Here is a 21,457-nt window from a genome sequence, read left to right as displayed (position 1 = left end):
CTTGTTTGGAGTTCTCCTAGTAAGTATGATAGGCTCTGAAAAATTCTACTAAAATGCCCTGTTTTGTCCACAGAAATGAGAATAGACTGAGTGAATGGCAAGGCACTTATATTCTAGGAAATGCATTATAGTACCTGAGGCTGGACTCTTCATCTCTAATGGTTCAGGGCCACACCTGTGGCAGGAAGGGGGTACACATTCCAAGCCCAGGTGGGTAGGTTATGGGGAAAGTGCCTATTCCTCCACATGAGGGATAAGTTTCCCTACTACAGACAGGCTCCTTGTTGTGGAAGGTAGACCACTTCCATTTTCAAAAACACGCATACAAGACAGAGGTGATTGAGAGATGTATTCCTCCTGGCACCCTATAGTATTAAGCACCAATAACAGTAAGAAAAGCCCACTGGGGGCTGGACACTTGACATACATCATCATTTCTTTTCTTTCTTTCCTTTTTTTTTTTTTTTTTAAGAGTTTTATTTATTTAAGTAATCTCTATACCCAACATGGGCCTCGAACCCACGACCCTGAGATTAAGAGCCACATGCTCCTCCAATTGAGCCAGCCAGGTGCCCCAACATACATCATCATTTAATTTAATTCTCACAACTGCCCTACATGTAAGTATAGCCTCCATTTTACGTGAGAAAAAACTGATGCTCTGAGGCAAAGACTAATTTGTCCAAAGTCACAAATCTGGGATTCAAGGTCAGGACTTTCTAACTCCAAAGGCCTGTACTCCTTCCACTTTCTTGAAGGTGTGAGTAGAGGAAAGAGAGAGGCAGGCTAACTATCTAATTTAGCTATATAATGCATGTCTCTTGTAGGTAGATGTTATTCCTACTTAGGCCAGAAGCAATATATAGCCATTTATACTTTTTTTTTTTTAACGTTTATTTATTTTTGAGACAGAGAGAGACAGAGCATGAACGGGGGAGGGTCAGAGAGAGAGGGAGACAAAGAATCTGAAACAGGCTCCAGGCTCTGAACGGTCAGCACAGAGCCTGACGCGGGGCTCGAACTCACGGGCCGCGAGATCATGACCTGAGCCGAAGTCGGCCGCTTAACCGACTGAGCCACCCAGGCGCCCCAACCATTTATACATTTTTAAGCAGGAAAGTGACACTGATATACTCTGTCATGCCCAATTTCTGAAGGCAGTAGAGATTATGGGCAGACTGCAGGCAGAGATAGTCCCGACAGGTATTTGAGAGTCTATTTTAGGGTAACCACAGGAGGACAGTGAAAGTGGGGGATAGGTAATACAGGAGACCTTTTGGATGAAGAATTGACAATGTTTAGAATCTGTGAAAGAGGAGAAAGGAATCAAAAGAGACTGAAGTATCTAGCTTGGGTGACAGGATGGTGATGTCACTAGCCTACACAGGGCAGGCTGTCAGGGCAGGGGATACAGAACTGAGTTTCACACGTGCTGAATATAGAGTGCTTGTAGGAGAGCCAGCAAATATGGGCCTTGGAAATAAGGGATGAAGAGATGTGGAATACTCCAGGGCATTTCTGACATCAGCACAGAGGTGACAGTTAAAGCTGTGGGAATGGATGGGATGGACCTAGAAGGGAACTGAGTAGGAAGGGGCATAGCAGGGAAAGGGGTTGTTATTTGTTTACCTTACACTGCCTGGAATTATCTAAAGTACACTTTGGCATTCTGCAATTTTTCTCCTGCTTGAAAAATTGTTTTAAAAATAACCAGCATGTTTACAGGTTTCTAACATTTCCTCTATTTGTGAACAGTTTATAACCCTCATGTACTTCACCTGGCTACCCCGATGTTAACATCATACACAACCATGGTGGATTGACCAAACCTAAGAAAGGAAGCATTATGCAAATTATAGACTTTATTCAAATTTCACCAATTGTCTAATGTCCTTTTTTCTAGTCAAGGATCCAATCTGAATACAACATTGCATTTATAGTTTCCTATTTATATATAATGTAAGCATTTGCAGGAAAACTTGAGACCTAAAGATACATGCCAAATAGGAAACCTAGGACGCAGTCTTAGAGTGGGGCAGCTAGCGTAGCAACATAGGATAGTCCAATAAGGGGACACGGAATGTTTGAGCATGGCTCAATGGGAGGAATAATCTTTAAACAGCAAATGCTTAATATTGAAATCCCTTTAATAAAGTAAAATAAAAGCAATGTGTCAGAAGGGCTAAGAAATGGAGACAGAGTGAATCAAGTAGGTAGGCTGGAAAATCATTTCAAGATTAGCTTCTACCTCTTCCATTGGTTTGTACAAACGTAGGTCAGCCGGACACTGTGGGAGAAGGAAACTGACTGAAATGGACCGTAGCAGGAACAAACACAGGGCAGGGTCATCTCGATGTTTTGCCACTTAGTCCTTCCTGCTCTAAAATCCTAAGACTTCTATGACAGAGTACACAGGATGTAAGAAATAATTATAAACTTACAAATCAAATCGTACTGGTAGACTCTTCCTAGAGTACTACAGCCAGTCCGTTCATTAACCAGTTAACAACTTAGTGCATAAAACAAGCCAGGTGTTGTGCTAAAGGCTGGAGATGAATGTGTCAATGAACACAGTTGATGAGCAATGATCTCCAGATTCTCCTTACTGGGCTAGGTCCTTCTTGCTTCCAAACACTGCTCATTAACTACCACTCCTCTTCTCACAATAACTAACCAACTTTGAGCACAGTCATCTAACATTATTTGTACTGCTAAAGTTATCTATGTGTTTAATGTTTCTGGGTGTGAATATATTTCACGTTTGTCTTCTCTCCCCGCAGAAGCACCTCATCTACTGTCTCCTCTCTACCACCTGTCAGTGTCTACTACTATAATTTATACGGGGTCGGTCATAACAGACACAAAGAACTAGAAAATGCAATATATGCAGAAAAGATAAAGGAACTAAGCTGAGTGTGTCTGGAGAAGATGTGTTCAGGAGATATGGTGGTGGCCACAAAATCCACAGGCTTTTAAGACGATAATGCCAATCAGCTTTTCTTTTCCCTCAGGATGGCAATTGTAGCACAAAAGCACTGAAGTCAAATACAACCATAAATTTCCTGAGAGGGAAGACTGAGAGGTATTAAAATGTATCTCCTTACTGGTGCTTTTTAATGTAAATTAAAAAAAAAATTTTTTTTTCCAGCCAGTTAGAAGTAGGAACACACTCTTGTGCTTAGAGAAGGTAAGGGTTTCAAAGGCAGGGCCAGATATTGGGCTGTTCCTCTTTCTCACTGCCTCCCATCTTCACGGCAGGTTGGGTTTGCAAGACGGTCTCTGAAAATCTCCTTTAGGCAGACCATCCAAAGGAAAGCAAGGGGGTAAATAATAACATAAAAGCGAAGCCCAGGAAAGCGCCTGCAACTTCCCAGCAGGGTGACACCAAGGGCTCTTCCCTGCTGTGGTTTACGTGGGCAAGTTGGCTCAATCGACCAAGCTCTTTAGGAAATGGACGGAACGAGTTGGGACCCCCAGGGGCCAGTTTCCCTTACACTCTGAGTAGTAAAAGGGGCTGCAGAGGACCTGTGGACCCAGTGTGTGCTCGGGTAGCAGTAAACTGCCTCGGGCAGAGCTGCCTAGGGGATGCAGAGAAAAGCTCACAGCCACTTCAGGGACCCCTGGGGGAGTGATTCATGTCCAGGAGGCAAAGCCGGGTGTCCCTTTAAGATAGTCATGTCAGCATTAATTTTACTATTAATGTATTCAATAAAGAATGGATGATTATTTGCATTTCGTCAGAAAACACTACTTGTGATCATCATACCTCCCAGTGAATTTAATGCAAATGAAATCCAACCTTACAACCTCTATGACTTGTCACTGTGGTAAAAACCTAAAATCAGCATATGTTTCAATGCAATAAATAGATGCAGGGTACGTAATATGTGACGGGCCTTGTGCTAGGCCCTGGAGCTTTGGAGAAAAACATGGCTTTTTAATAGCAAAGAATATGCAGACAAGTGGGATACACGGGCAAGTAAGCAAATGGCTCCAGTTCACGAGGCGGAGTGCTGAGACCAGGAGACATACCTGCAGGGGTGAGGGAAACCTGCAGAGCACCTGCTCGGGAAGGCCTCAGAGAACTGCCCATTGGTAATCTGAAGGTGTGGAAGGAGGGGAGTTCTAGGTGGAGGGAGCAGCACGCGTGACAGCACAGAGGCCAGTGTGAGCAAAGTGCTCTCAGGGGACCGGCTGTGTGGGAGGAAGAAAGAGCAGTGCACACCTACAGATGGGTAGGAGCTTAGAAAGGCAGGGCAGAGCCAGAAACGAGAGGTCTCCCAATGCCTTGCTACGCATCTACCTCAAAAGAGATGGGGCTGCCACAGAAGTGTAGGAGGACAGCATGGTTAGATCTGTGACTTTAAAAGAACCCCGGCAGCAGAAGGGGATGGGGACGAGACAGAGGGATGGACAACTTTTTTGTAAATTAGGCGAGAAATGATGGGGGCCTGGACAGAATTTAAATGGCTACTCTGGGGTTGTAGAGAGTGGGCCTGCCACAAGATAGATTTCTGTAGCAGAATCCACAGGTCATGCTGACTAACAGGAAGTGAAGGCCAGGAAGGAGCCTGGGATTATTCAGTTTTCCGGCTAGGTCCACTAGGTAAATGGCATGTCCACTTACTGGCAGAGGGAACAAGGAAGAGGAACTGGCTTTGCGCAACAGGTAGCTCAGTTGGGGCAGAGGACTAGAAGTGTCTGCAGAATGTCCAGGGAAAGTCGTCCAGGAGTCCAGGCAAGAGATTTGTGTGCCCTTAGCCTACAGGTTGAAGGTGAAGCCGTAAGTGCTAGCCCAGGACAGCACATATTAGAAAAACAGAAAACCCAGACTGGATCCTGGCAGAAGAGTATTAGTTAGGGAGTGGATGCACGAAGAAGACTGGGAAGGAGCAGGTGATAGGAGGGAGAAAAAGCAGAAGAGCCAGGAGCAGCAAAGCCAAGAAAGGAGAGAATTTCAAGAAGGAAAAAGAGGGTCAGTGGCATCCAAGGCAGTGGAGAGGTCAAATAATATGAGTAAGACTGTCACAAAGCCCGAGAAGTTTCTGCTGGATTTGGCAAATGGGAATCATTAGCGACCTGGAACGAACTGATTTCAGGAGAGGAAGAGGGAAGTCAGATTGCAGAGGGGTGAAGGACTATGGATTACTCTTTAAAGAAGTAGCCCTTAAAAAAAGACAGACTGGGCCATAGCTTAAAAAAAAAAAAAAAAAGAAGTAGGACTAAGAAGGGATCTTTTCCTTTTTTAAACAAGAAAATGTATTATTTCAACTAGAAAAACCTTTTTAATTGTCGTTAATATACAGTATTAGTTGCAGGTATGTAACAAAGTGATTCAACATTACATAAATTAGAAAATAAGCACTTAAAAATCTAGTTACCGTCTGTCACCACACATTATCATTAAAATTTTAATTCCCTATGATGTATTTTACATCTCTGTGACTTATTTACAATTGGAAATTTGTGCCTCTTAATCCTCTTCACCTATTTCACCCTTCCACCCTCTCTTTAGCAACCACCAATTAGTTTGTTTCCATTTTTTGTTTATTTTTTTGTTTTATTTTTTAGATTCTACATGTAAGTGAAATCATGGTTCTTGTCTTTCTCCGGCTTATTTCACTTAGCATAATACCCTCGACATCCATCCATGTTGTCACAGACGGCCATATTGCTCCAGGTGACCCCAAGATTTCGTTTAAAAAACATTTATTTTAATTTTTTTAATGTTTTATTTATGTTTTGAGAGAGAGAGAGACAGACAGACAGAATCCACGAAGCAGGCTCCAGGCTCTGAGCTGTCAGCACAGAGCCCGATGCGGGGCTCGAACCTGTGAACCATGAGGTCATGACCTGAGCCAAAGTCAGATGCTTAACCGACTGAGCCACACAGGCGCCCCAACCAAAATTTCATTTTTGAAATCAGATTATGGCTGAGTAATATTCCACTTTGTGTATGTATACCACAATTTCTTTATCCATTCATCCACTGATAGACACTTCAGTGGTTTCCATATCTTGGCTACTATAAATAATGCTGTAATGAACACAGGGGTACATACATCTTTTTGAATTTCCATTTTCTTCAGATAGATACCCAGAAATGGAATTGCTGGATCATCTGATTTTTAGTTCTATTTTGAATTTCTGGAGGAACCTTTTTACTCTTTTCCATAGTGGTTGCAACAAGTACATTCCCACCAACACTGCATAAGGGATCCCTTTTTTCTATATCTTTGCTAACATTTTTTATTTCTTGTATTGATACTAGCCACTCTGAAAGGTATGATATCTTCCTATGGTTTTGATTTACATTTCCCTGATGATTAGTGATGTTGAGCATCTTTTCATGTGTCTGTTGGTTATCTGTAGGTCTTTAAAAAAATATCTATTTTAGGTGATTTGTCCATTTTTTCATCAGGTTTTTTTTTATACTGATGACTTATTTATATATTTTGGATATTGATCCCTTATTTGCAAATATCTTCTCCCATTCAGTAGGTTACCTTTCCATTTCATTAATAGCTTCCTTTGTGGGGCAAAAGCTTTTTAGTTTGATATTGTCCCAATTGTTTGTTTTTGCTTTGTTTTTTATCAACTGAGGAAACCGATCCAAAAAAATAGCTAAGACTGATGTCCAAAAGTTGACTGCCTACGTTTTCTTCTAGGAGTTTTATGGTTTCAGGTCTTACATTTAGGTCTTTAATTCATTTTGTTTATTTTTTGTATATGGTGTAAGAACGTGGTCCAATTTTCTAGGCACCATTTATTGAGACTGTCTTTTCCCATTGTATATTCTTACCTTCTTTGTTGTAGATTAGTTGACCATATGAGTGGGTTTGTTTCTGGGCTATTCTGTTTTATTGATCTATGTGTCTGTTTTTGTGCTAATACCATCCTGTTTTGATGATTATAGCTTTGTAATATAGTTTGAAATCAGGAGGCACGATACCTCAAGATTGTTTTTGCTACTCTAGGTCTTTTGCTATTCCATACAAATTTTAGGTTTACTTGTTCTAGTTCTGTGAAAAATGCCACTGGTATTGTGACAGGGGTTGCACTGAATCTGTACGTTGCTTTGGGTAGTAAGAACATTTTAACAACATTCTTTCAAACCTTGAACACAGTATATTCTTCTATTGTGTCATCCTCAGTTTTTCTCATTAGGGTATTTCACCTTCTTGGTTAAATTTATTCCCATGTATTTTATTCTTCTTAATACACTTGTAAATGGGATTGTTTTCCTAATTTCTCTTTCTGCTTGTTTGTTAATGCATAATAATTGCAACAGATTTCCATATATTAATTTTGTGTCCTGCAACAGTACTGAATTCATTTATTCTAACAGTTTTGTAGTGGAGTCTTTAGGATCTAGCACAGGTTTACTTCCTCTTTTCTAATTTGGATACCTTTTATTTCTTTTTTCTTGTGGGAGTGCTGTAACTAAAACTGCTAATACAATGTTGAATAAAAGTGGTGAAAGTGGGCATCTTTGTCTTGTGCCTGATCTTAGAGGAAAAGCTTTCAGCTTTTCACCAATGAGTATGATGTTAGCTGTGGGTTTGTCATATAAGACCTTTATGATGATGAGGTATGTTCCCTCTGTACCCACTTTGAGAGTTTTTATCATAAATGGATGAATTTTGTCCAATGCTTTTTCTGCATCTATTGAGATGACTGTATGATTTTTATCCTCCTTTTTGTTAATGTGGTATATCAGGTTGGTTTTGTGGAGATTAAACCATCTTTGTATCCCAGTAATAAATCCCAGTTGACTATGGTATATGATCCTTTTCATGTATTGTTGGCTTTGGTTTGCTAATATTTCACTGAAGTTTTTTTGCATCTATATCAAAGCTGTTGATCTGTAATTTCCTGTTTTTTTTTTTTTTTTAATGTCTTTGTCTGGTTTTGGTATCAGGGTAATGCTGGCATTGTAGAATGAATTTGGAAGCATTTCTTCATCTGAAATTTTTTGGAATGCTTCATCTGGTCCTGGACTTTTGTTTGCTGAGGAGAACAGAAAGTCTGTTCAGATTTTCTATTCCTTTCTTATTCAGTCTTGAAAGATTATATGTTCCTAGGAATTTATCTACTTCTAGCTATCCAATTTATTGCTCATAGTCTTTTAAATCCTTTGTATTTCTCTAGTGTTGGTTGTGACTTCTCTCATTTCTGATTTTACTTATTTGAGCCCTCTTTTATTCTTGAAGAGTCTGGCTAGAGGTTTATCAATTTTGTTTATTTTTTTTTGGAGAACCAGCTCTTAGTTTCATTAATTTTTTTATTGTTTTCTTAGTCTCTATTTCATTTATTTCTGCTATGATATTTATTATTTCCTTCCTTCTAGTAATGTTGGGTTTTGTTTGTTCTTTTACTGGTTCCTTTATGTGTAAGGTTAGACTGTTAGACATTTTTGTTTCTTGAGGTAGGCCTGTATATCCTCTTAAAACTGTTTTTGCTGGATCCCATAGATTTTGGAATGTTGCTTCCATTTTCATTTGCCTGAAGGTGTTTTTTAAATTACTTCTTTGATTTCTTCATTGACCCATTGATTGTTTAGTACCATGTTGTTTAGCCTCCAAGTATGTGTGTATTTTTCTAGTTTTTTCTTGTAATTGGTTTCTGCTTTCATACTGTTGTGATTGCAAAAGATGCTTGATATGATTGCAATCTTCTTAAATTTATTGAGACTTGTTTTGTAGACTAATGTGTAATTTTGGAGAAGGTTTCATGTGCATTTGAAAAGAATATGCATTCTACTGTTTTGGGATGGGACATTATGTATCTATTAAGTCCATTTGGTTTAATGTGTCATTTAAGGCCATTGTTTCTTTCTTTCTTTCCTGTTCTTTTAAGTTCATTTATTTTGAGAGAAAAAGAGACAGAGAAAGGGGGGGGGGTGCGGGGAAGAGGGCAGAGAGAGAATCCCAAGTAGGCTCTACCACTGTCAGCACAGAGCCTGACACGGAGATCAAACTCCCAAATTCTGAGATCATGACCTGAGCCAAAATCAAGACCTGGATGCTTAAGTGACTGAGCCAGCCAGGTGCCCCTAGTCTATTTACATTTAAAGTAGTTATTGATAGGTATGGACTTATTGCCATTTTGTTAATTGTTTTCTGGTTGTTTTTGTAGTTCTTCTCTGTTCTTCCTTCTCTTGCTCTCTTATGATTTGATGACTTTCTTTAGTGTTATGTTTGGATATTTGTATCTTTATTTTTTGTGTACCTATTACAGGTTTTGGGTTTGTGGTTACCATGAGTTTCATATACAATACTCTATGTATATGGCAGTCTATTTTAGGTTTATTGTCGCTTAAAGTTTGAACACCTTATAAAAGAACACACTACATTCTTAACCACACCCCCCATGTTTCATCTATCTGATCTATTCTGCATCTTTTTTTTCCAAGTTTATTTTGAGAGAGAGAGAGAGCATATGCATGAGCAAGTGGGGGAGGGGCAGAGAGAGGAGGAGAGAGAGAATCCCAAGCAAGTTCTGCACCATAAGCACAGGCCTGACACAGGGCTTGACCCCATGAACTGTGAAAGCATGAGCTGAGCTGCGGTCAAGAGTCAGACACTCAACTGTCTAAGCCACCCAGGTGCCCCTATTTTGCATCTTTCTATTTTGTGTATCCCTTTATGAATTATTGTAGATATAGTTGATATTACCACTTTTGTCTTTTACCACTTATACTAGCTTTATAAGTGGTCAACCACTACCTTTACTATATATTTGCTTTTACCAGTGAGATTTTTTTCCTTCATAATTTTCTTCTACTTATGGCCTTTTCTTTTCCACTTAAAGGAGCCTCTGTAACATTTCTTGTAAGACTGGTTTAGTGGTGATGAACTCAAAATTTTGTTTGTCTGGAAAACTTTTTATCTCTCTTTCAATTTTGAATGATAAACTTACTGGGTAGAGTATTCTTGGTTGTAAGATTTTTCCTTTCAGTCTCTATGCCTGAATATATAATGTCACTCCCTTCTAGCCTGCAAAGTTCCTGCTGAAAAATCATTTGATGGTTTTATGGGTATTCCCTTGTATGTAACTAGTTGCTTTTTTCTTGCTGCTTTTAAAATACTCTTCTTAATTTTTGACACTGTATTTATTACGTCTTGGTGTGGCTCTTTTTAGGTTCTTTTTGTTTTGGACTCCCTATGCTTCCTAGAACTGGATGTCTGTTTTCTTCCCCAGGCTAGAGAGGTTTCAGTTATTACTTCTTCAAATAAGTTTTATGCCTCAAAAAGATTCTTTTCTTAAAGTTGGGAGAGACTTGGGCATACTCATATGCTAAAATGAAGGTGCTAGTAAAGGAGGAAACTATAGATACAAAAGTAGGGATAACTGACAGAGCCTGGCCCTGGAATGGCCTAGAGAAAATGAGAGGCGGACCCAGCTGGAAGCTCTTTTGCACACACATGCACACATACCTCTCCTGTATTTTCTTAATTGAAATGTTTAAATTAAATGTTTCAATAGAAATGCTTCATTTCTATTAAAATGTTACATAAAAGGTAGTTACTGATTTCTCCAATATTCCCTCTAAAAGTCAACATATTGGGAACCAAAGGCTGCAAACTAACTGAAAGTAATCTAATTTTGCAATCCTCTGGTAAACATGATCTTTGCTACAGAACGGTGCTGTCTTTTGCTTTCTGATGAGGTGACTGTGTGTTTAGGGTTTTCTGTGATGAAGTGAGCTTACTGGACTGCAGGGTTATTAATCATCAGATATGACAGCATTTCTCCAGCAAGCCAACCATGAGAACAGCCCAGCTCATGCCAATGCAAGTTCATCTGGTCAGTCCTGCCATCAGAGCCAAAGGACAAATGTGTTGGAGAGAGTCAACTCCACACTTTACTCATCCATCAAGGAAAACCACATTACTGGCAGGCAGCACTATCAAGTTCTCAGATACCAAAGAACAATGAAGAAACTTGCTAAAGAAATCATGGAAATCAAGTAGCGCAATCATTTCTAATGCCAAAGTTTTCTACTTTAACACCTTTAGAATTGCCTGACACTCCAAGAAGGTAACTTAGGCTTCATTTATAGATTGCTCTAATGAGAATGGTGGTAAAGATAAAAATTTAAAAAAGAAAATGGTCACATATGATTCAGCCTTTATATTACGCAACTGGTACTCAGGGTTAAAAATGCAGAGATAATTGCCAATGAAATCAAAGGCAGTAGTCTTTACAAAAAAAGGTAAGGGTCAGGGCAACTGGATGGCTCAGTTGGTTGGGCACCTGACTCTTAATTTCAGCTCAGGTCATGACCCCAGGGTTGTGGGATGGAGCCCCATGTTGGGCTCAGCACTGAGCTGAAGCCTGCTTAAGATTCTCTCTCTCTCTCCCTCTCTCTCTGCCCCCCCCCCACTCATGTACACACTCTCTCTCAAATAATAATAATAATAATAATAATAATAATAATAATAAAAAAGGTAGAGGACCTCATTCCATTTTGTGATAGGTCACTGAGTCGAATAAATCAAGACTCATTTAACCCAACTAATTTCTGAGGACTTCAATTCAGCCCCCACCAAGCTTTGATGCTAATGAGAGAAGAGGCACTAGGTCAGACTCTGAAGTAAGCAGATCCTTTGGAGGATTTTGACAGATTTAATACCACCATTTCCCTGAAGCTCAGTTCTCGGTGGTGCACAACTGGTGTTTAAAAGCCCAATGATTAAAATGAGAAAAAAAAAGTTTGTAATGGAACCGTTGGCACACGTAAAAGATAGGTTTTTTTTTTTTAATTTTTTTTTCAACGTTTTTAATTTATTTTTGGGACAGAGAGAGACAGAGCATGAACGGGGGAGGGGCAGAGACAGAGGGAGACACAGAAGCGGAAACAGGCTCCAGGCTCTGAGCCATCAGCCCAGAGCCTGACGCGGGGCTCGAACTCACGGACCGCGAGATCGTGACCTGGCTGAAGTCGGACGCTTAACCGACTGCGCCACCCAGGCGCCCCGAAAAGATAGGTTTTGAAGAAAAGGCCCATGTATATGCACACACACACACACACACATACACACACACATACAACCTCCATTTTTAAGTCCTATGTGCCTGAACGAAGAATGTGGATAGAAGTGCATAAAGAGTAATTTAAAAGAAAACTATTCATGTAGTATTACTGTGTTTTCCAGGAATCTGTGCTCCAGGTTGGGTAATTTGTACTGAGTTGAGAGGGCTGCAGTATCACCCACCCTAAAATCAGCGAGAAGCACTGTGAAGCATACCCAGGGAGATGCAATTTGGTGTTCTTCATATGAGCTGCAAACTCTTTCTGAAATTGCTACATTAGGCTGGATGTGGACAGGAATCATATGCCTAGCCATGCTCCCAGCTAATGGAAAAACAATTTTAAATCAAAGGCAGACATTTCGATAGCAACCCATGTGGAAGAAACAAGCTTCGATCTAGATACCTCATTTTGCTAATCTCATTGGCTTGAAAAAGTAGCAAGATTGCATCAGATATTATATCTTGGCAGATAGTTATGGGAAATAAGGGTCTCTTTTACCTGCTCATTCAGAGATTGTGTTTACGTTCCTTAGTAACAATCTAAAACCTGGAGTAGGAATACTTGGGAACTAATTTTGGTTGATTATTCTGGGGTCTGATTGCAAAAGTGACAGATTGTATCACAGTTATAGATCCTAGAAGACGTTCTTATGGTATTTTTTTAACAGTTCCAAGAACATAATATTTATCTAACTACACTGAGTTTTATTTTTTGTCATCCTTTACAAAATGATTTTAGATAATTTCTGTATATTTCATTTCCTCTCAAAATAAAACAAAATCACTTTTTAACTTTCTGAAGGATTTCAGCAAGTAAAAAGCTATGTGTACATTATAGTAAAATTAATATATCACTTGCCAGAATTCCTTTTTCACAGTTTATTAATCAGTTTAGTTTTGAATGACACGGTCTTTTGCAACCTGTAGCTCCCTTTTAGAGTGTTGATATTGGTACACGATTTGTTAAACAAGATCTCTGAAGAAAATGACAGAAGGGGGAGGAGCTATTAGGAGATCAAGAGGTTAGAGGACCTGAAAACCTTAGAAGTTCTAGAAGTCATCCAAGGGAAAAGGATTCTTAAAGTAGAATGAGAGGTGTTGCGTTCAAAAACATTCTGTGTTTTGGTAGTTTCAAAGTTCTGATAGATTCATAATCTATTGAGACTAAAGCCTCAACTGCAAGCTAATGACACTTTTAATTAGCTAACATGAAAAAATAAAGCCACACAATCTGGCTAATATTAAATCTTATAAAGAGCAAACAGTTGTATTCATTTACTGAATTTAAGTGTTACTGACATGCTTCAAGTCCTACTACTGCTTATTCTTCTAAAATTGTTGGCTAATAATTGTACAATTAGATCCCAGATTTTGGTTATAATAGTCCTCAGATGTAGGTCAGAGACACAGCAAGTCATGTCTGTGTAGGTTGTGTTTTAAGAACTAGGCTGCCTTAAGAGATATGTCTTAATAAACTAGCCTCCTCAATTAGGCATATTCAATTCCCAACAGCAAGCCATCTTTTCTCTTTGTGACAGATAGCCCCTCCACCTACTCTGATTTGGGGGGGAAATGTGCAGGGGAAGAGGAGGTGTTGCTATGAAATGATTTCTCAGCATATTATTAGGACACGCAAACTTTTGGGTACACTAAATAATAGTCTTATTTACTTTTCCAGGATCAATGGTATGTAGGTATGCTCACACTACAAAACACCATTTCTGTTTAGTGAATCGTGCTTAATACAAATATTTACTGGCATAAAAAGATGTCCACAGTATGCCAGGTGCAATGATTGGGTTAAAAGTGGTATGTGCAGTATGAAACCATTTTAATGAGGAAAAAATCTGCAGAGGAAAAAGTCTAGAAACATAGGCACCAAAGTGGTAGGATAATGGTTGGCTTTCTTATTTTTGTTTTCTATAATGACTGGTATTTTTTTTTTTTTTTTGTAATAAGAAAACAATTAAGTGTGACCAAATTAAGCAGGTGGGATCTTGGTAACAGTACTTTACTCATTTAGCTCATTTGTTCAACAGATATTGATTAGCTCTCTATGTCAGGTATGGTTCTAGGCCCTGGGGACATAGCAGTGAACAAAATGGATAAAAACCATGACCTTTTGTAGCTGACATTTAATGGGGAGGGCAGGACCACTGTATATGGCTGCATAGGGTGAGCAAAACACAACTTCCATATCCACGCATGCCGGCCCGAGAGAGGGAGACAGACAAGATACCATGTAATATAGTGATAAGCACAGAAAGAAGACAGAGAGTGTATGGGGGGAAGAAGTGGAAGGGAGTGAAGGATGCTTCATTAAGGTGACAGCTGTGTAAAGACCTAAAAGATTTAAGGAAGCAACCCTGTGGTTATTTGAGGAAAGGAGAAGCAAGGATAGAAACTCACACAGGAGGAGCCGGCTCAAAGACAAAAAAAAAAAAAAAAGGCCGGTGTGACCAGAGGGAATGAGGGGACAGGTAGTGGGAGAAGAGGGCACAGAGGTAACTGGGGATGAGACTGTACGTGGCCTTGGCTTTTACCTGGAGAAGTGAAGCTATTAGATAGTTTGGGTCAAGGGTGACATCATCTAATTTACACATGAGCTCTAGCTGTAGTTTAAGAATAGACTGAAGGGGGAGACGCGTTACTGCAATAACATGGGGGAAGGAAGGCAGTGGCTGGCACCTGGGTGGTAGCGGGCAGGTGACGGCAAGTGAATGTACTTGCTGAGGGACCGGATATGGACATGAAAGAAAGGTGTTTGGCCTGATCAACCAGGTGGCTACAGGTGCCATCCAGCTTGATGGTGAAGTCTGCAGCAGGCACGGTTGACAACAGCAGTGGGGGCAGGAAGGTGAGCTCCGTTTTGGGCAGATTAAGTTTAAGAGGCTGGCAAATAGCCAAAGGACATTTCAACCTTTGTATTTAGCAGCGCCCCCCCCCCCCCCCCCACCAGAAAGGCAGCTTGCCCCGCGGTAACAAAGGAAGGAGTTGGAAGGCAATCTTGGTACATGAGGTGGCACCAACAGGGGCTGGTCTAAGAGCCGAGCAGGCTGCTAAATTCTGCTTCACAGAAGAGGAGGCAATGCCAGTCTGACAGGATACACACCCACACTTTTCTTTCCAGGTACTCACCTGGATAAATAATGTTAATAAAAATGGGAATCTTTATGGTAGAAATTTCTCACTGTTCAGTAAAGCTGATATTTCAGTGAGAACTAATGCTGTAGATAGGGTTATAATTTCAAGGAAAATGTGAGACCAAAGACAGGAAAAGGTAGGTGGCTTAAAAGGTAGAAGAATCACATTTGGTATTCTCTTGAGACGCCCAAGTCAAGCTGTTGTTTCGGAGTGGTCTAAGCCAAGGCTAAACCTGATAAACAAGCAGGCCCAAATGTTCCCCAATACGATTCTGCCCAAAGCAACTGGGAGCATACACCTACTGGCCTCAACTAGTGTTGGAGAAAAAACAGTTTTAAATTTATATCCTAAGAGGAACTTTGGATTCACAGGTACCCCAAGTCCCCAAATCACATTTCGATGATAGTGTGAAATACTCAGATATCCACATTAATTTCTAGAATGTCTTTCCCTAGACTGAATGATACACTTTAACACTCAGAAGAAGTCAACAAGTCAAGAACTTAAGTCAGATTTCTGAAAAGTTAGTCCAAATAGCTGTTGTCAGTCTGATGTTTTCAGCAGTCCAAGGTAAAATAAATGAGAAAGAATAGAATGAATTTTAAAATCTATTTGAAATTTAAAAGTGGTTTGATTTCTGAGACCATTTGCCTGTTTCTTGTTTGTTTGGTAGTGTTACTATGTTCCTTTATGAAATGGTGAGAAATAGGTGGTAATGTTTATGTCTTTTTTGGTTAAAGATATATATGGAAGGCAACCCTACAGATCGCTCCGTGTTTTTGTTTTAAATTTATAGGTCTGTGAAATGGGAAGGTCTGGTAAATGCCGCCCTAGGGGAAACGCTAAGCCCATGGTCACGCCTCACTCTCCGAGCCTGACTGAGCAACCGGGAGCGCAGGACCGCCTGGGTCAGCAACCCCATTTTCGGGGACATCGAGGTCTGCTACCTCCCCGCCTGCCTTCCCACTCTTCCACACGACCTCAGTCAAGGCTTTCGGAGAATTAAAAGTGGTTCCTCCTGAGAGCCTGGAGACCTCTGTCCCTCACCACCTCCACCAGCAAATGTGCCGGGGAGAGCAGCAGCGATCTGGTTCGGAGCAGGGACTCTGCTGCTTACCAGATTTGTCACCTCAGGCAAGTCACGTAGCATCTCAGAGTCACACTGTTCCTTCTCTTCTTTCTAAATGGCATCTGTTTCCTATCTGAAAGGACTGTTGTAAAGAACAACTATTATATGGGGCGCCTGGGTGGCGCAGTCAGTTAAGCGTCCGACTTCAGCCAGGTCACGATCTCGCGGTCCGTGAGTTCGAGCCCCGCGTCAGGCTCTGGGCTGATGGCTCGGAGCCTGGAGCCTGTTTCCGATTCTGTGTCTCTCTCTCTCTCTCTGCCCCTCCCCTGTTCATGCTCTGTCTCTCTGTGTCCCAAAAATAAATAAAAAACGTTGAAAAAAAATTTTTTTTTAAAAAAGAACAACTATTATATTTGTGGGAAAGCATTTTTTAATTGATAAAACCATGATTATCTAACATGGGCCCAGGCACCACCATAAATAAATGAAATGGGCTGGGGATAAGAAAAACAAGGCAGCAACATATTCTGCACTGAATGACCCTGTGTTTGGGGGGAACAGGAGCAGGAGAGACTCTGCGAAGTGGGGAGTCCAGGATCATCCAGGAATGACAGAAGCCCTATGTAATCAGAGCTTCTGATTTCCTCAGAGGAACCAGAGAGCTTCGTTGTGTATACATGAAAACTCCTGGTTATTTAAATGTTAGCAACTGTTCCACCAATTTAAAAGTCAAGGAGACCATCTCTGAAAGGGCAAACAAAACACGTCTCTAGGCCAAATTTGGGCCCAAGACACTCATTTGTGACAGGTGATTTACACACATCCTACTGTTCCTGTGTGCAGCAGAATATACAGGGCTGAGACCCTCTACCAGTTCTTAGGGTCCCTCCCAAACACTTCCCTATCGCTGCTGATGTGGCTGTGTCCTCAGAGTGCTAAGATTTTTCAGAGAGTTCTTCATGTACCTTCATGTGTGGACACTATAAACAATTCTTCTCATGAAAAGTTAACTAGGCCTTGAACCAATCCAACAGGGTCACCATCTGGGAATCCTCAGAAACAGTGAACTGTCAGCACTGTAAACATTTTAGACTTCATGGAAGACACTGACTTTTTCTAAACTAATCATCCTTGCCAGTCAAGATTTGCGGTATGGGTTCAAGAACAAGGCATTCATTTAACAACAAGAACAAGAACACTGAGGATGAAGACCGGGCGGCCATTATAATGAAAGGCCTAAAAGCAAACTATGACTTCCCTAATAAGGGGACGACCCAAGTCAGCTCCCTGGCAGGGGGAGCACCAGTATTAATCAGTCTGTTTTCAGTTTTCTCACGACAGCAATATTAACAGTTTGCTTTCTTCTGTTTATATGGCGTTGACAGGTCTTCAGCATGTTGGGCCTACTTGCTGGAGATTAATGGCTACTCCTGTACTGAGGTAAAAACCAGGCAGGGAGAGAATGCCTTTTACAACTGGGTAAGAACTGGCTTCTCTTGCTCTCTTTCGTTCCCCTATTGCACACCAACTCCTCCCTCCTTTAATTCCTATCAAGATTATATAAGATTAGTTGTATCCAGTAGGTTCTTATGTTTATATTCCACTTTAAATGTTGTGCCTCCAAGTGAAACAAAGGGAACTTTACACATTACTTCTAGATAAGTTTATCATCTCTAATCAAAGGTGCAGGGCTGGCTAATTTTGTTTTTAAAACGTCAGATTCCGGGGCGCCTGGGTGGCGCAGTCGGTTAAGCGTCCGACTTCAGCCAGGTCACGATCTCGCGGTCTGTGAGTTCGAGCCCCGCGTCAGGCTCTGGGCTGATGGCTCGGAGCCTGGAGCCTGTTTCCGATTCTGTGTCTCCCTCTCTCTCTGCCCCTCCCCCGTTCATGCTCTGTCTCTGTCTGTCCCAAAAATAAATAAAAAACGTTGAAAAAAAAAATTAAAAAAAAAAAAAAACAAAAAAAAAACAAAAAAAAAAAACGTCAGATTCCTTATAAAGGTAAAAGGTAGGTAACCGATGGCCTCTGGTGACAGGAATTTAGTTATTAGGTGGGTGATGGTTATTTAGAGCACACTCAAAAAAGGCAGAGCTGACATTAAGTAAGGCCCTGCTGCGAGGAGTACCAGCAGCCCAGAACATCTTAGACCCGCTTCACGAAATAGTCCTACTTTAAAACAGAGAACAGCTCCCCATAACAGCCTCCTCCCTCCCCCACCCCCCACCAGAAGCTAGAAGTACTTCTTGCTGCTGGTATGCTTTTCTCTGTGCCAAGGTAGGAAGACATGGTAACAATGTTTGGGGTTTATTTTTTTAATATATTTAAAAAAAATTTTTTTTAATGTTTATTTATTATTGAGAGACAGAGCGTGAGCAGGGGAGGGGCAGAGAGAGGAGGAGACACAGAATCCGAAGCAGGCCCCGGGCTCCGAGCTGTCAGCACAGAGCATGGCGCGGAACTCGAACTCACAAACCGTGAGATCATGACCCGAGCCGAAGTCGGACGCTTAACCAACTGAGCCACCCAGGTGCCCCTTAATATTTTTTTTAATGTTTATTTTTGAGAGAGACAGAATGAAAGTGGGGAGGGGCAGAGAGAGAGGGAGTCACCAAATCTGAAGCAGGCTCCAGGCTCGGAGCTGTCAGCACAGAGCCTGATGTAGGGCTCAAACCCACAAATGCAAGATCATGACCTGCGCCGAAGTCAGAGGCTTAACCGACTGAGCCACCCAGGGGCCCCTCCATTATCTTCATAGCATATAAGCATACAGAAACAAAGAACAAATTTTTAAAAAGAAAAATCAATGTGCCTCCTCTAGAGTTCCGTAGGAATCTCATTCTTTGGTCTTAGGGAACCTCCTGCTCCACTCATCTTTGTGCAACAACTGCATGAGTAAGTGTGCATCACATACCCAGGAACTTCAGGCCCCATACCCAGGGTCAGTGCTCCAAACCACTTCCTCTGGCTCACTGTTCTCCTGACATAGGAGCAGGAGGGGCCGAGTCCAGTAGACAGAGCATCAGGGGTGGCTTTTAAGTGGAAACTTTAAACAAAGATTTCTAAAGCCAGAGACAAGAACACTCTAGGATAATAAAACAGTATGAATAATAGTATTTATTGAGTGCTTACTATGTATATGCACTATTATAAGCAGTTCCATTGGAAAAACCAATTCCCACAACAGAATGCATTAAAGAGTTAAATCATCCCAGGATACGTGAGAGTAGAACAATATATTGGATGAGAGTTGTACAGATCTTGAACTCCATACTTGTATTTAATAATTTGCCTGATGCGAAGGTTCAACGGGAGAGAGACACTGCAATTGTCCTGAGACTCCAAACCAGGGTGGTACATTGGAAGTGAAACGGAGAAGAAAGATTTGAGACTGATCTCCAAAACAAAACCAACTAAATTTTTCTTTACTTCTTTGTGTTTTAGTTCATTTGCTCATTCATTCAACAACTATTTTTGAGGGTTTCAGATGGGTCAGACACTGTGCTAACGGACACCCAAGGAAGAAATAAAACCAGAAGATTGACTCCTTCCTCAAAACTGGGCTACCAGCCGTTGTTCAGTGGTTTAGAGTGACAGCATAGTAGACACCTGTCTATCCCTCCCTCCTTCCATCTATCCGTTCAGTACTTGCTGAATGCCTGTCTGGTGCCAGGAACTGCACTACATAAGGGTCATGGACAAGTGAGGAAAGAAAAATGAAGGGAAAGGAAGAAAGGCTGCTGTCTTCATTCTCACAGCCCTGGGAATGCCTTCTTTCTAGAACTTCTATTCCTTTCCTGGTGGTCTGGCCATAAGGGGTAGGCATGGCAGTAAACCACCAGACTGCGGGAACAGCAAAGGTATTCTTAGTCATCCAAATGAAGACAGAATCTGTTTAATTTCTAAATGTATGTCCTGATGTGGCATATTTATCCAAAGCAAAACACTGTCCCAGAGAGGTACCTCACATGATTCCCATGAGTAGATTTTAATATTGTCTAAAAATACAGGCAAAGAAAAACTAGCTCTGAACTAAGCCGAGAGTGAAAATGATAGAACAAACATACTTTGAACATTACAAATCTTGTATCTAGTTTAGTTGGACCTATAATCCTATTGCCTTTCAGGGAAAGCCCCGATCTTTTAAAATTAAGATCTGCCTAGACTTTACAAGAATAAAACCTGACCTTTTTCTAGTGCTTTTTGAAAAACTAGGTAATAGAATGACTACCACTGAGAAGTGTTTTGCTTTATGGCAGCTGCCTTTTCATTATTATTTTATGAGGGCTTGTCTAGATATTATGATATTATGTACTCCTCACTATCTACATTTAGTTCTTTTTAAGATGTCTTCTTCAGATGCCTGGGGGTTATGTCCATTTCCTTGGATCTAACTAGATCTCAAATAACAAACTGTATCACTTTAATGCTTTCCAAAGGTTCTTTTGCATGTAGGCTCCCCTCCAGAAACCATGACTAAGGTATGCTTTTGGTCATTTCCATTAAAACATTAAAAGGTATTTTCAGGGACCTACGAACACCATCAACAATTATTTCAAGTGTAAGCTAGTTCGTATGTGCCAAGGGTGAGACTTGAAATGCTAATAAAATCTAACTGTAAAAGAAGGAATTTGATGAGAGCAGGCACATTTTAACTTCGGTTTTATTCTCAGGATCTGAACCTGGCATAGACTTGTGTGCTCTGTGAACCCGGAGATAACTGCCCTATGGAAAACCAGCCTGCACAAACGGTGACATGAAAAGGCAGAATCCTGGGCCGGTGCATCTTAATCCCAGGCTCCACCCCCGGCATCACCTACCAAGCCTGTTCCTGGATGGAAAGTAAGATGTGAATAACCACTTATTTCCACTGAAAAACGTCTTTATGGAATAGTTCAAACATGCTCATTTCACAAATAAAACCAGGAAAAGTGAAAAGTGCTACATAAGTGATCAATGAAGACACTCCTGTGATCATCCCCTCAAGTTCGTCTACGGGTAGGAGAAGTCTTCACTGTTGTGGCAACTAGTTCCATGACTGGAACGCCTTCAGTTACGCTGAGCTATTACTTTCATTTTTCTTGGCTCAACTTAGAGGACTTTGGAGGAAAAACGTCAAAGATGAGCCGGAGCGAGAGTCACAGAAGACGGTGCCCACTGGAAAGGCCAGGGAGGTCCTCTAACCACCCTCCCAGGGCGGGGAGAGGA

The 21,457-nt window shown here is 41.0% G+C and overlaps 1 protein-coding gene across 14 annotated transcripts in view; it reads right to left on the bottom strand.

Moving 5' to 3' along the window:
• Positions 1–21,457, bottom strand: part of PLEKHM3 (pleckstrin homology domain containing M3) — a 199,590-nt gene that overhangs the window by 89,865 nt on the left and 88,268 nt on the right. The window contains exon 6 of one of the 14 annotated variants that reach the window (XM_058707274.1): positions 19,349–21,348. The exons of the other annotated variants lie outside the window; for them this stretch is intronic. Coding sequence (XP_058563257.1) covers positions 21,336–21,348 — 13 coding nt within the window. The 3' untranslated portion in view covers positions 19,349–21,335. Of the gene's footprint in view, positions 1–19,348; positions 21,349–21,457 lie in introns of those variants that run through there. 14 annotated transcript variants of the gene reach the window in all.

Source organism: Neofelis nebulosa, chromosome 2, assembly GCF_028018385.1.
Source record: "Neofelis nebulosa isolate mNeoNeb1 chromosome 2, mNeoNeb1.pri, whole genome shotgun sequence".
Lineage (NCBI taxonomy): Eukaryota > Metazoa > Chordata > Mammalia > Carnivora > Felidae > Neofelis > Neofelis nebulosa.
The sequence above is the reverse complement of the archived record's forward strand: the minus strand, read 5'-3'. Positions and strand labels throughout refer to the sequence as shown.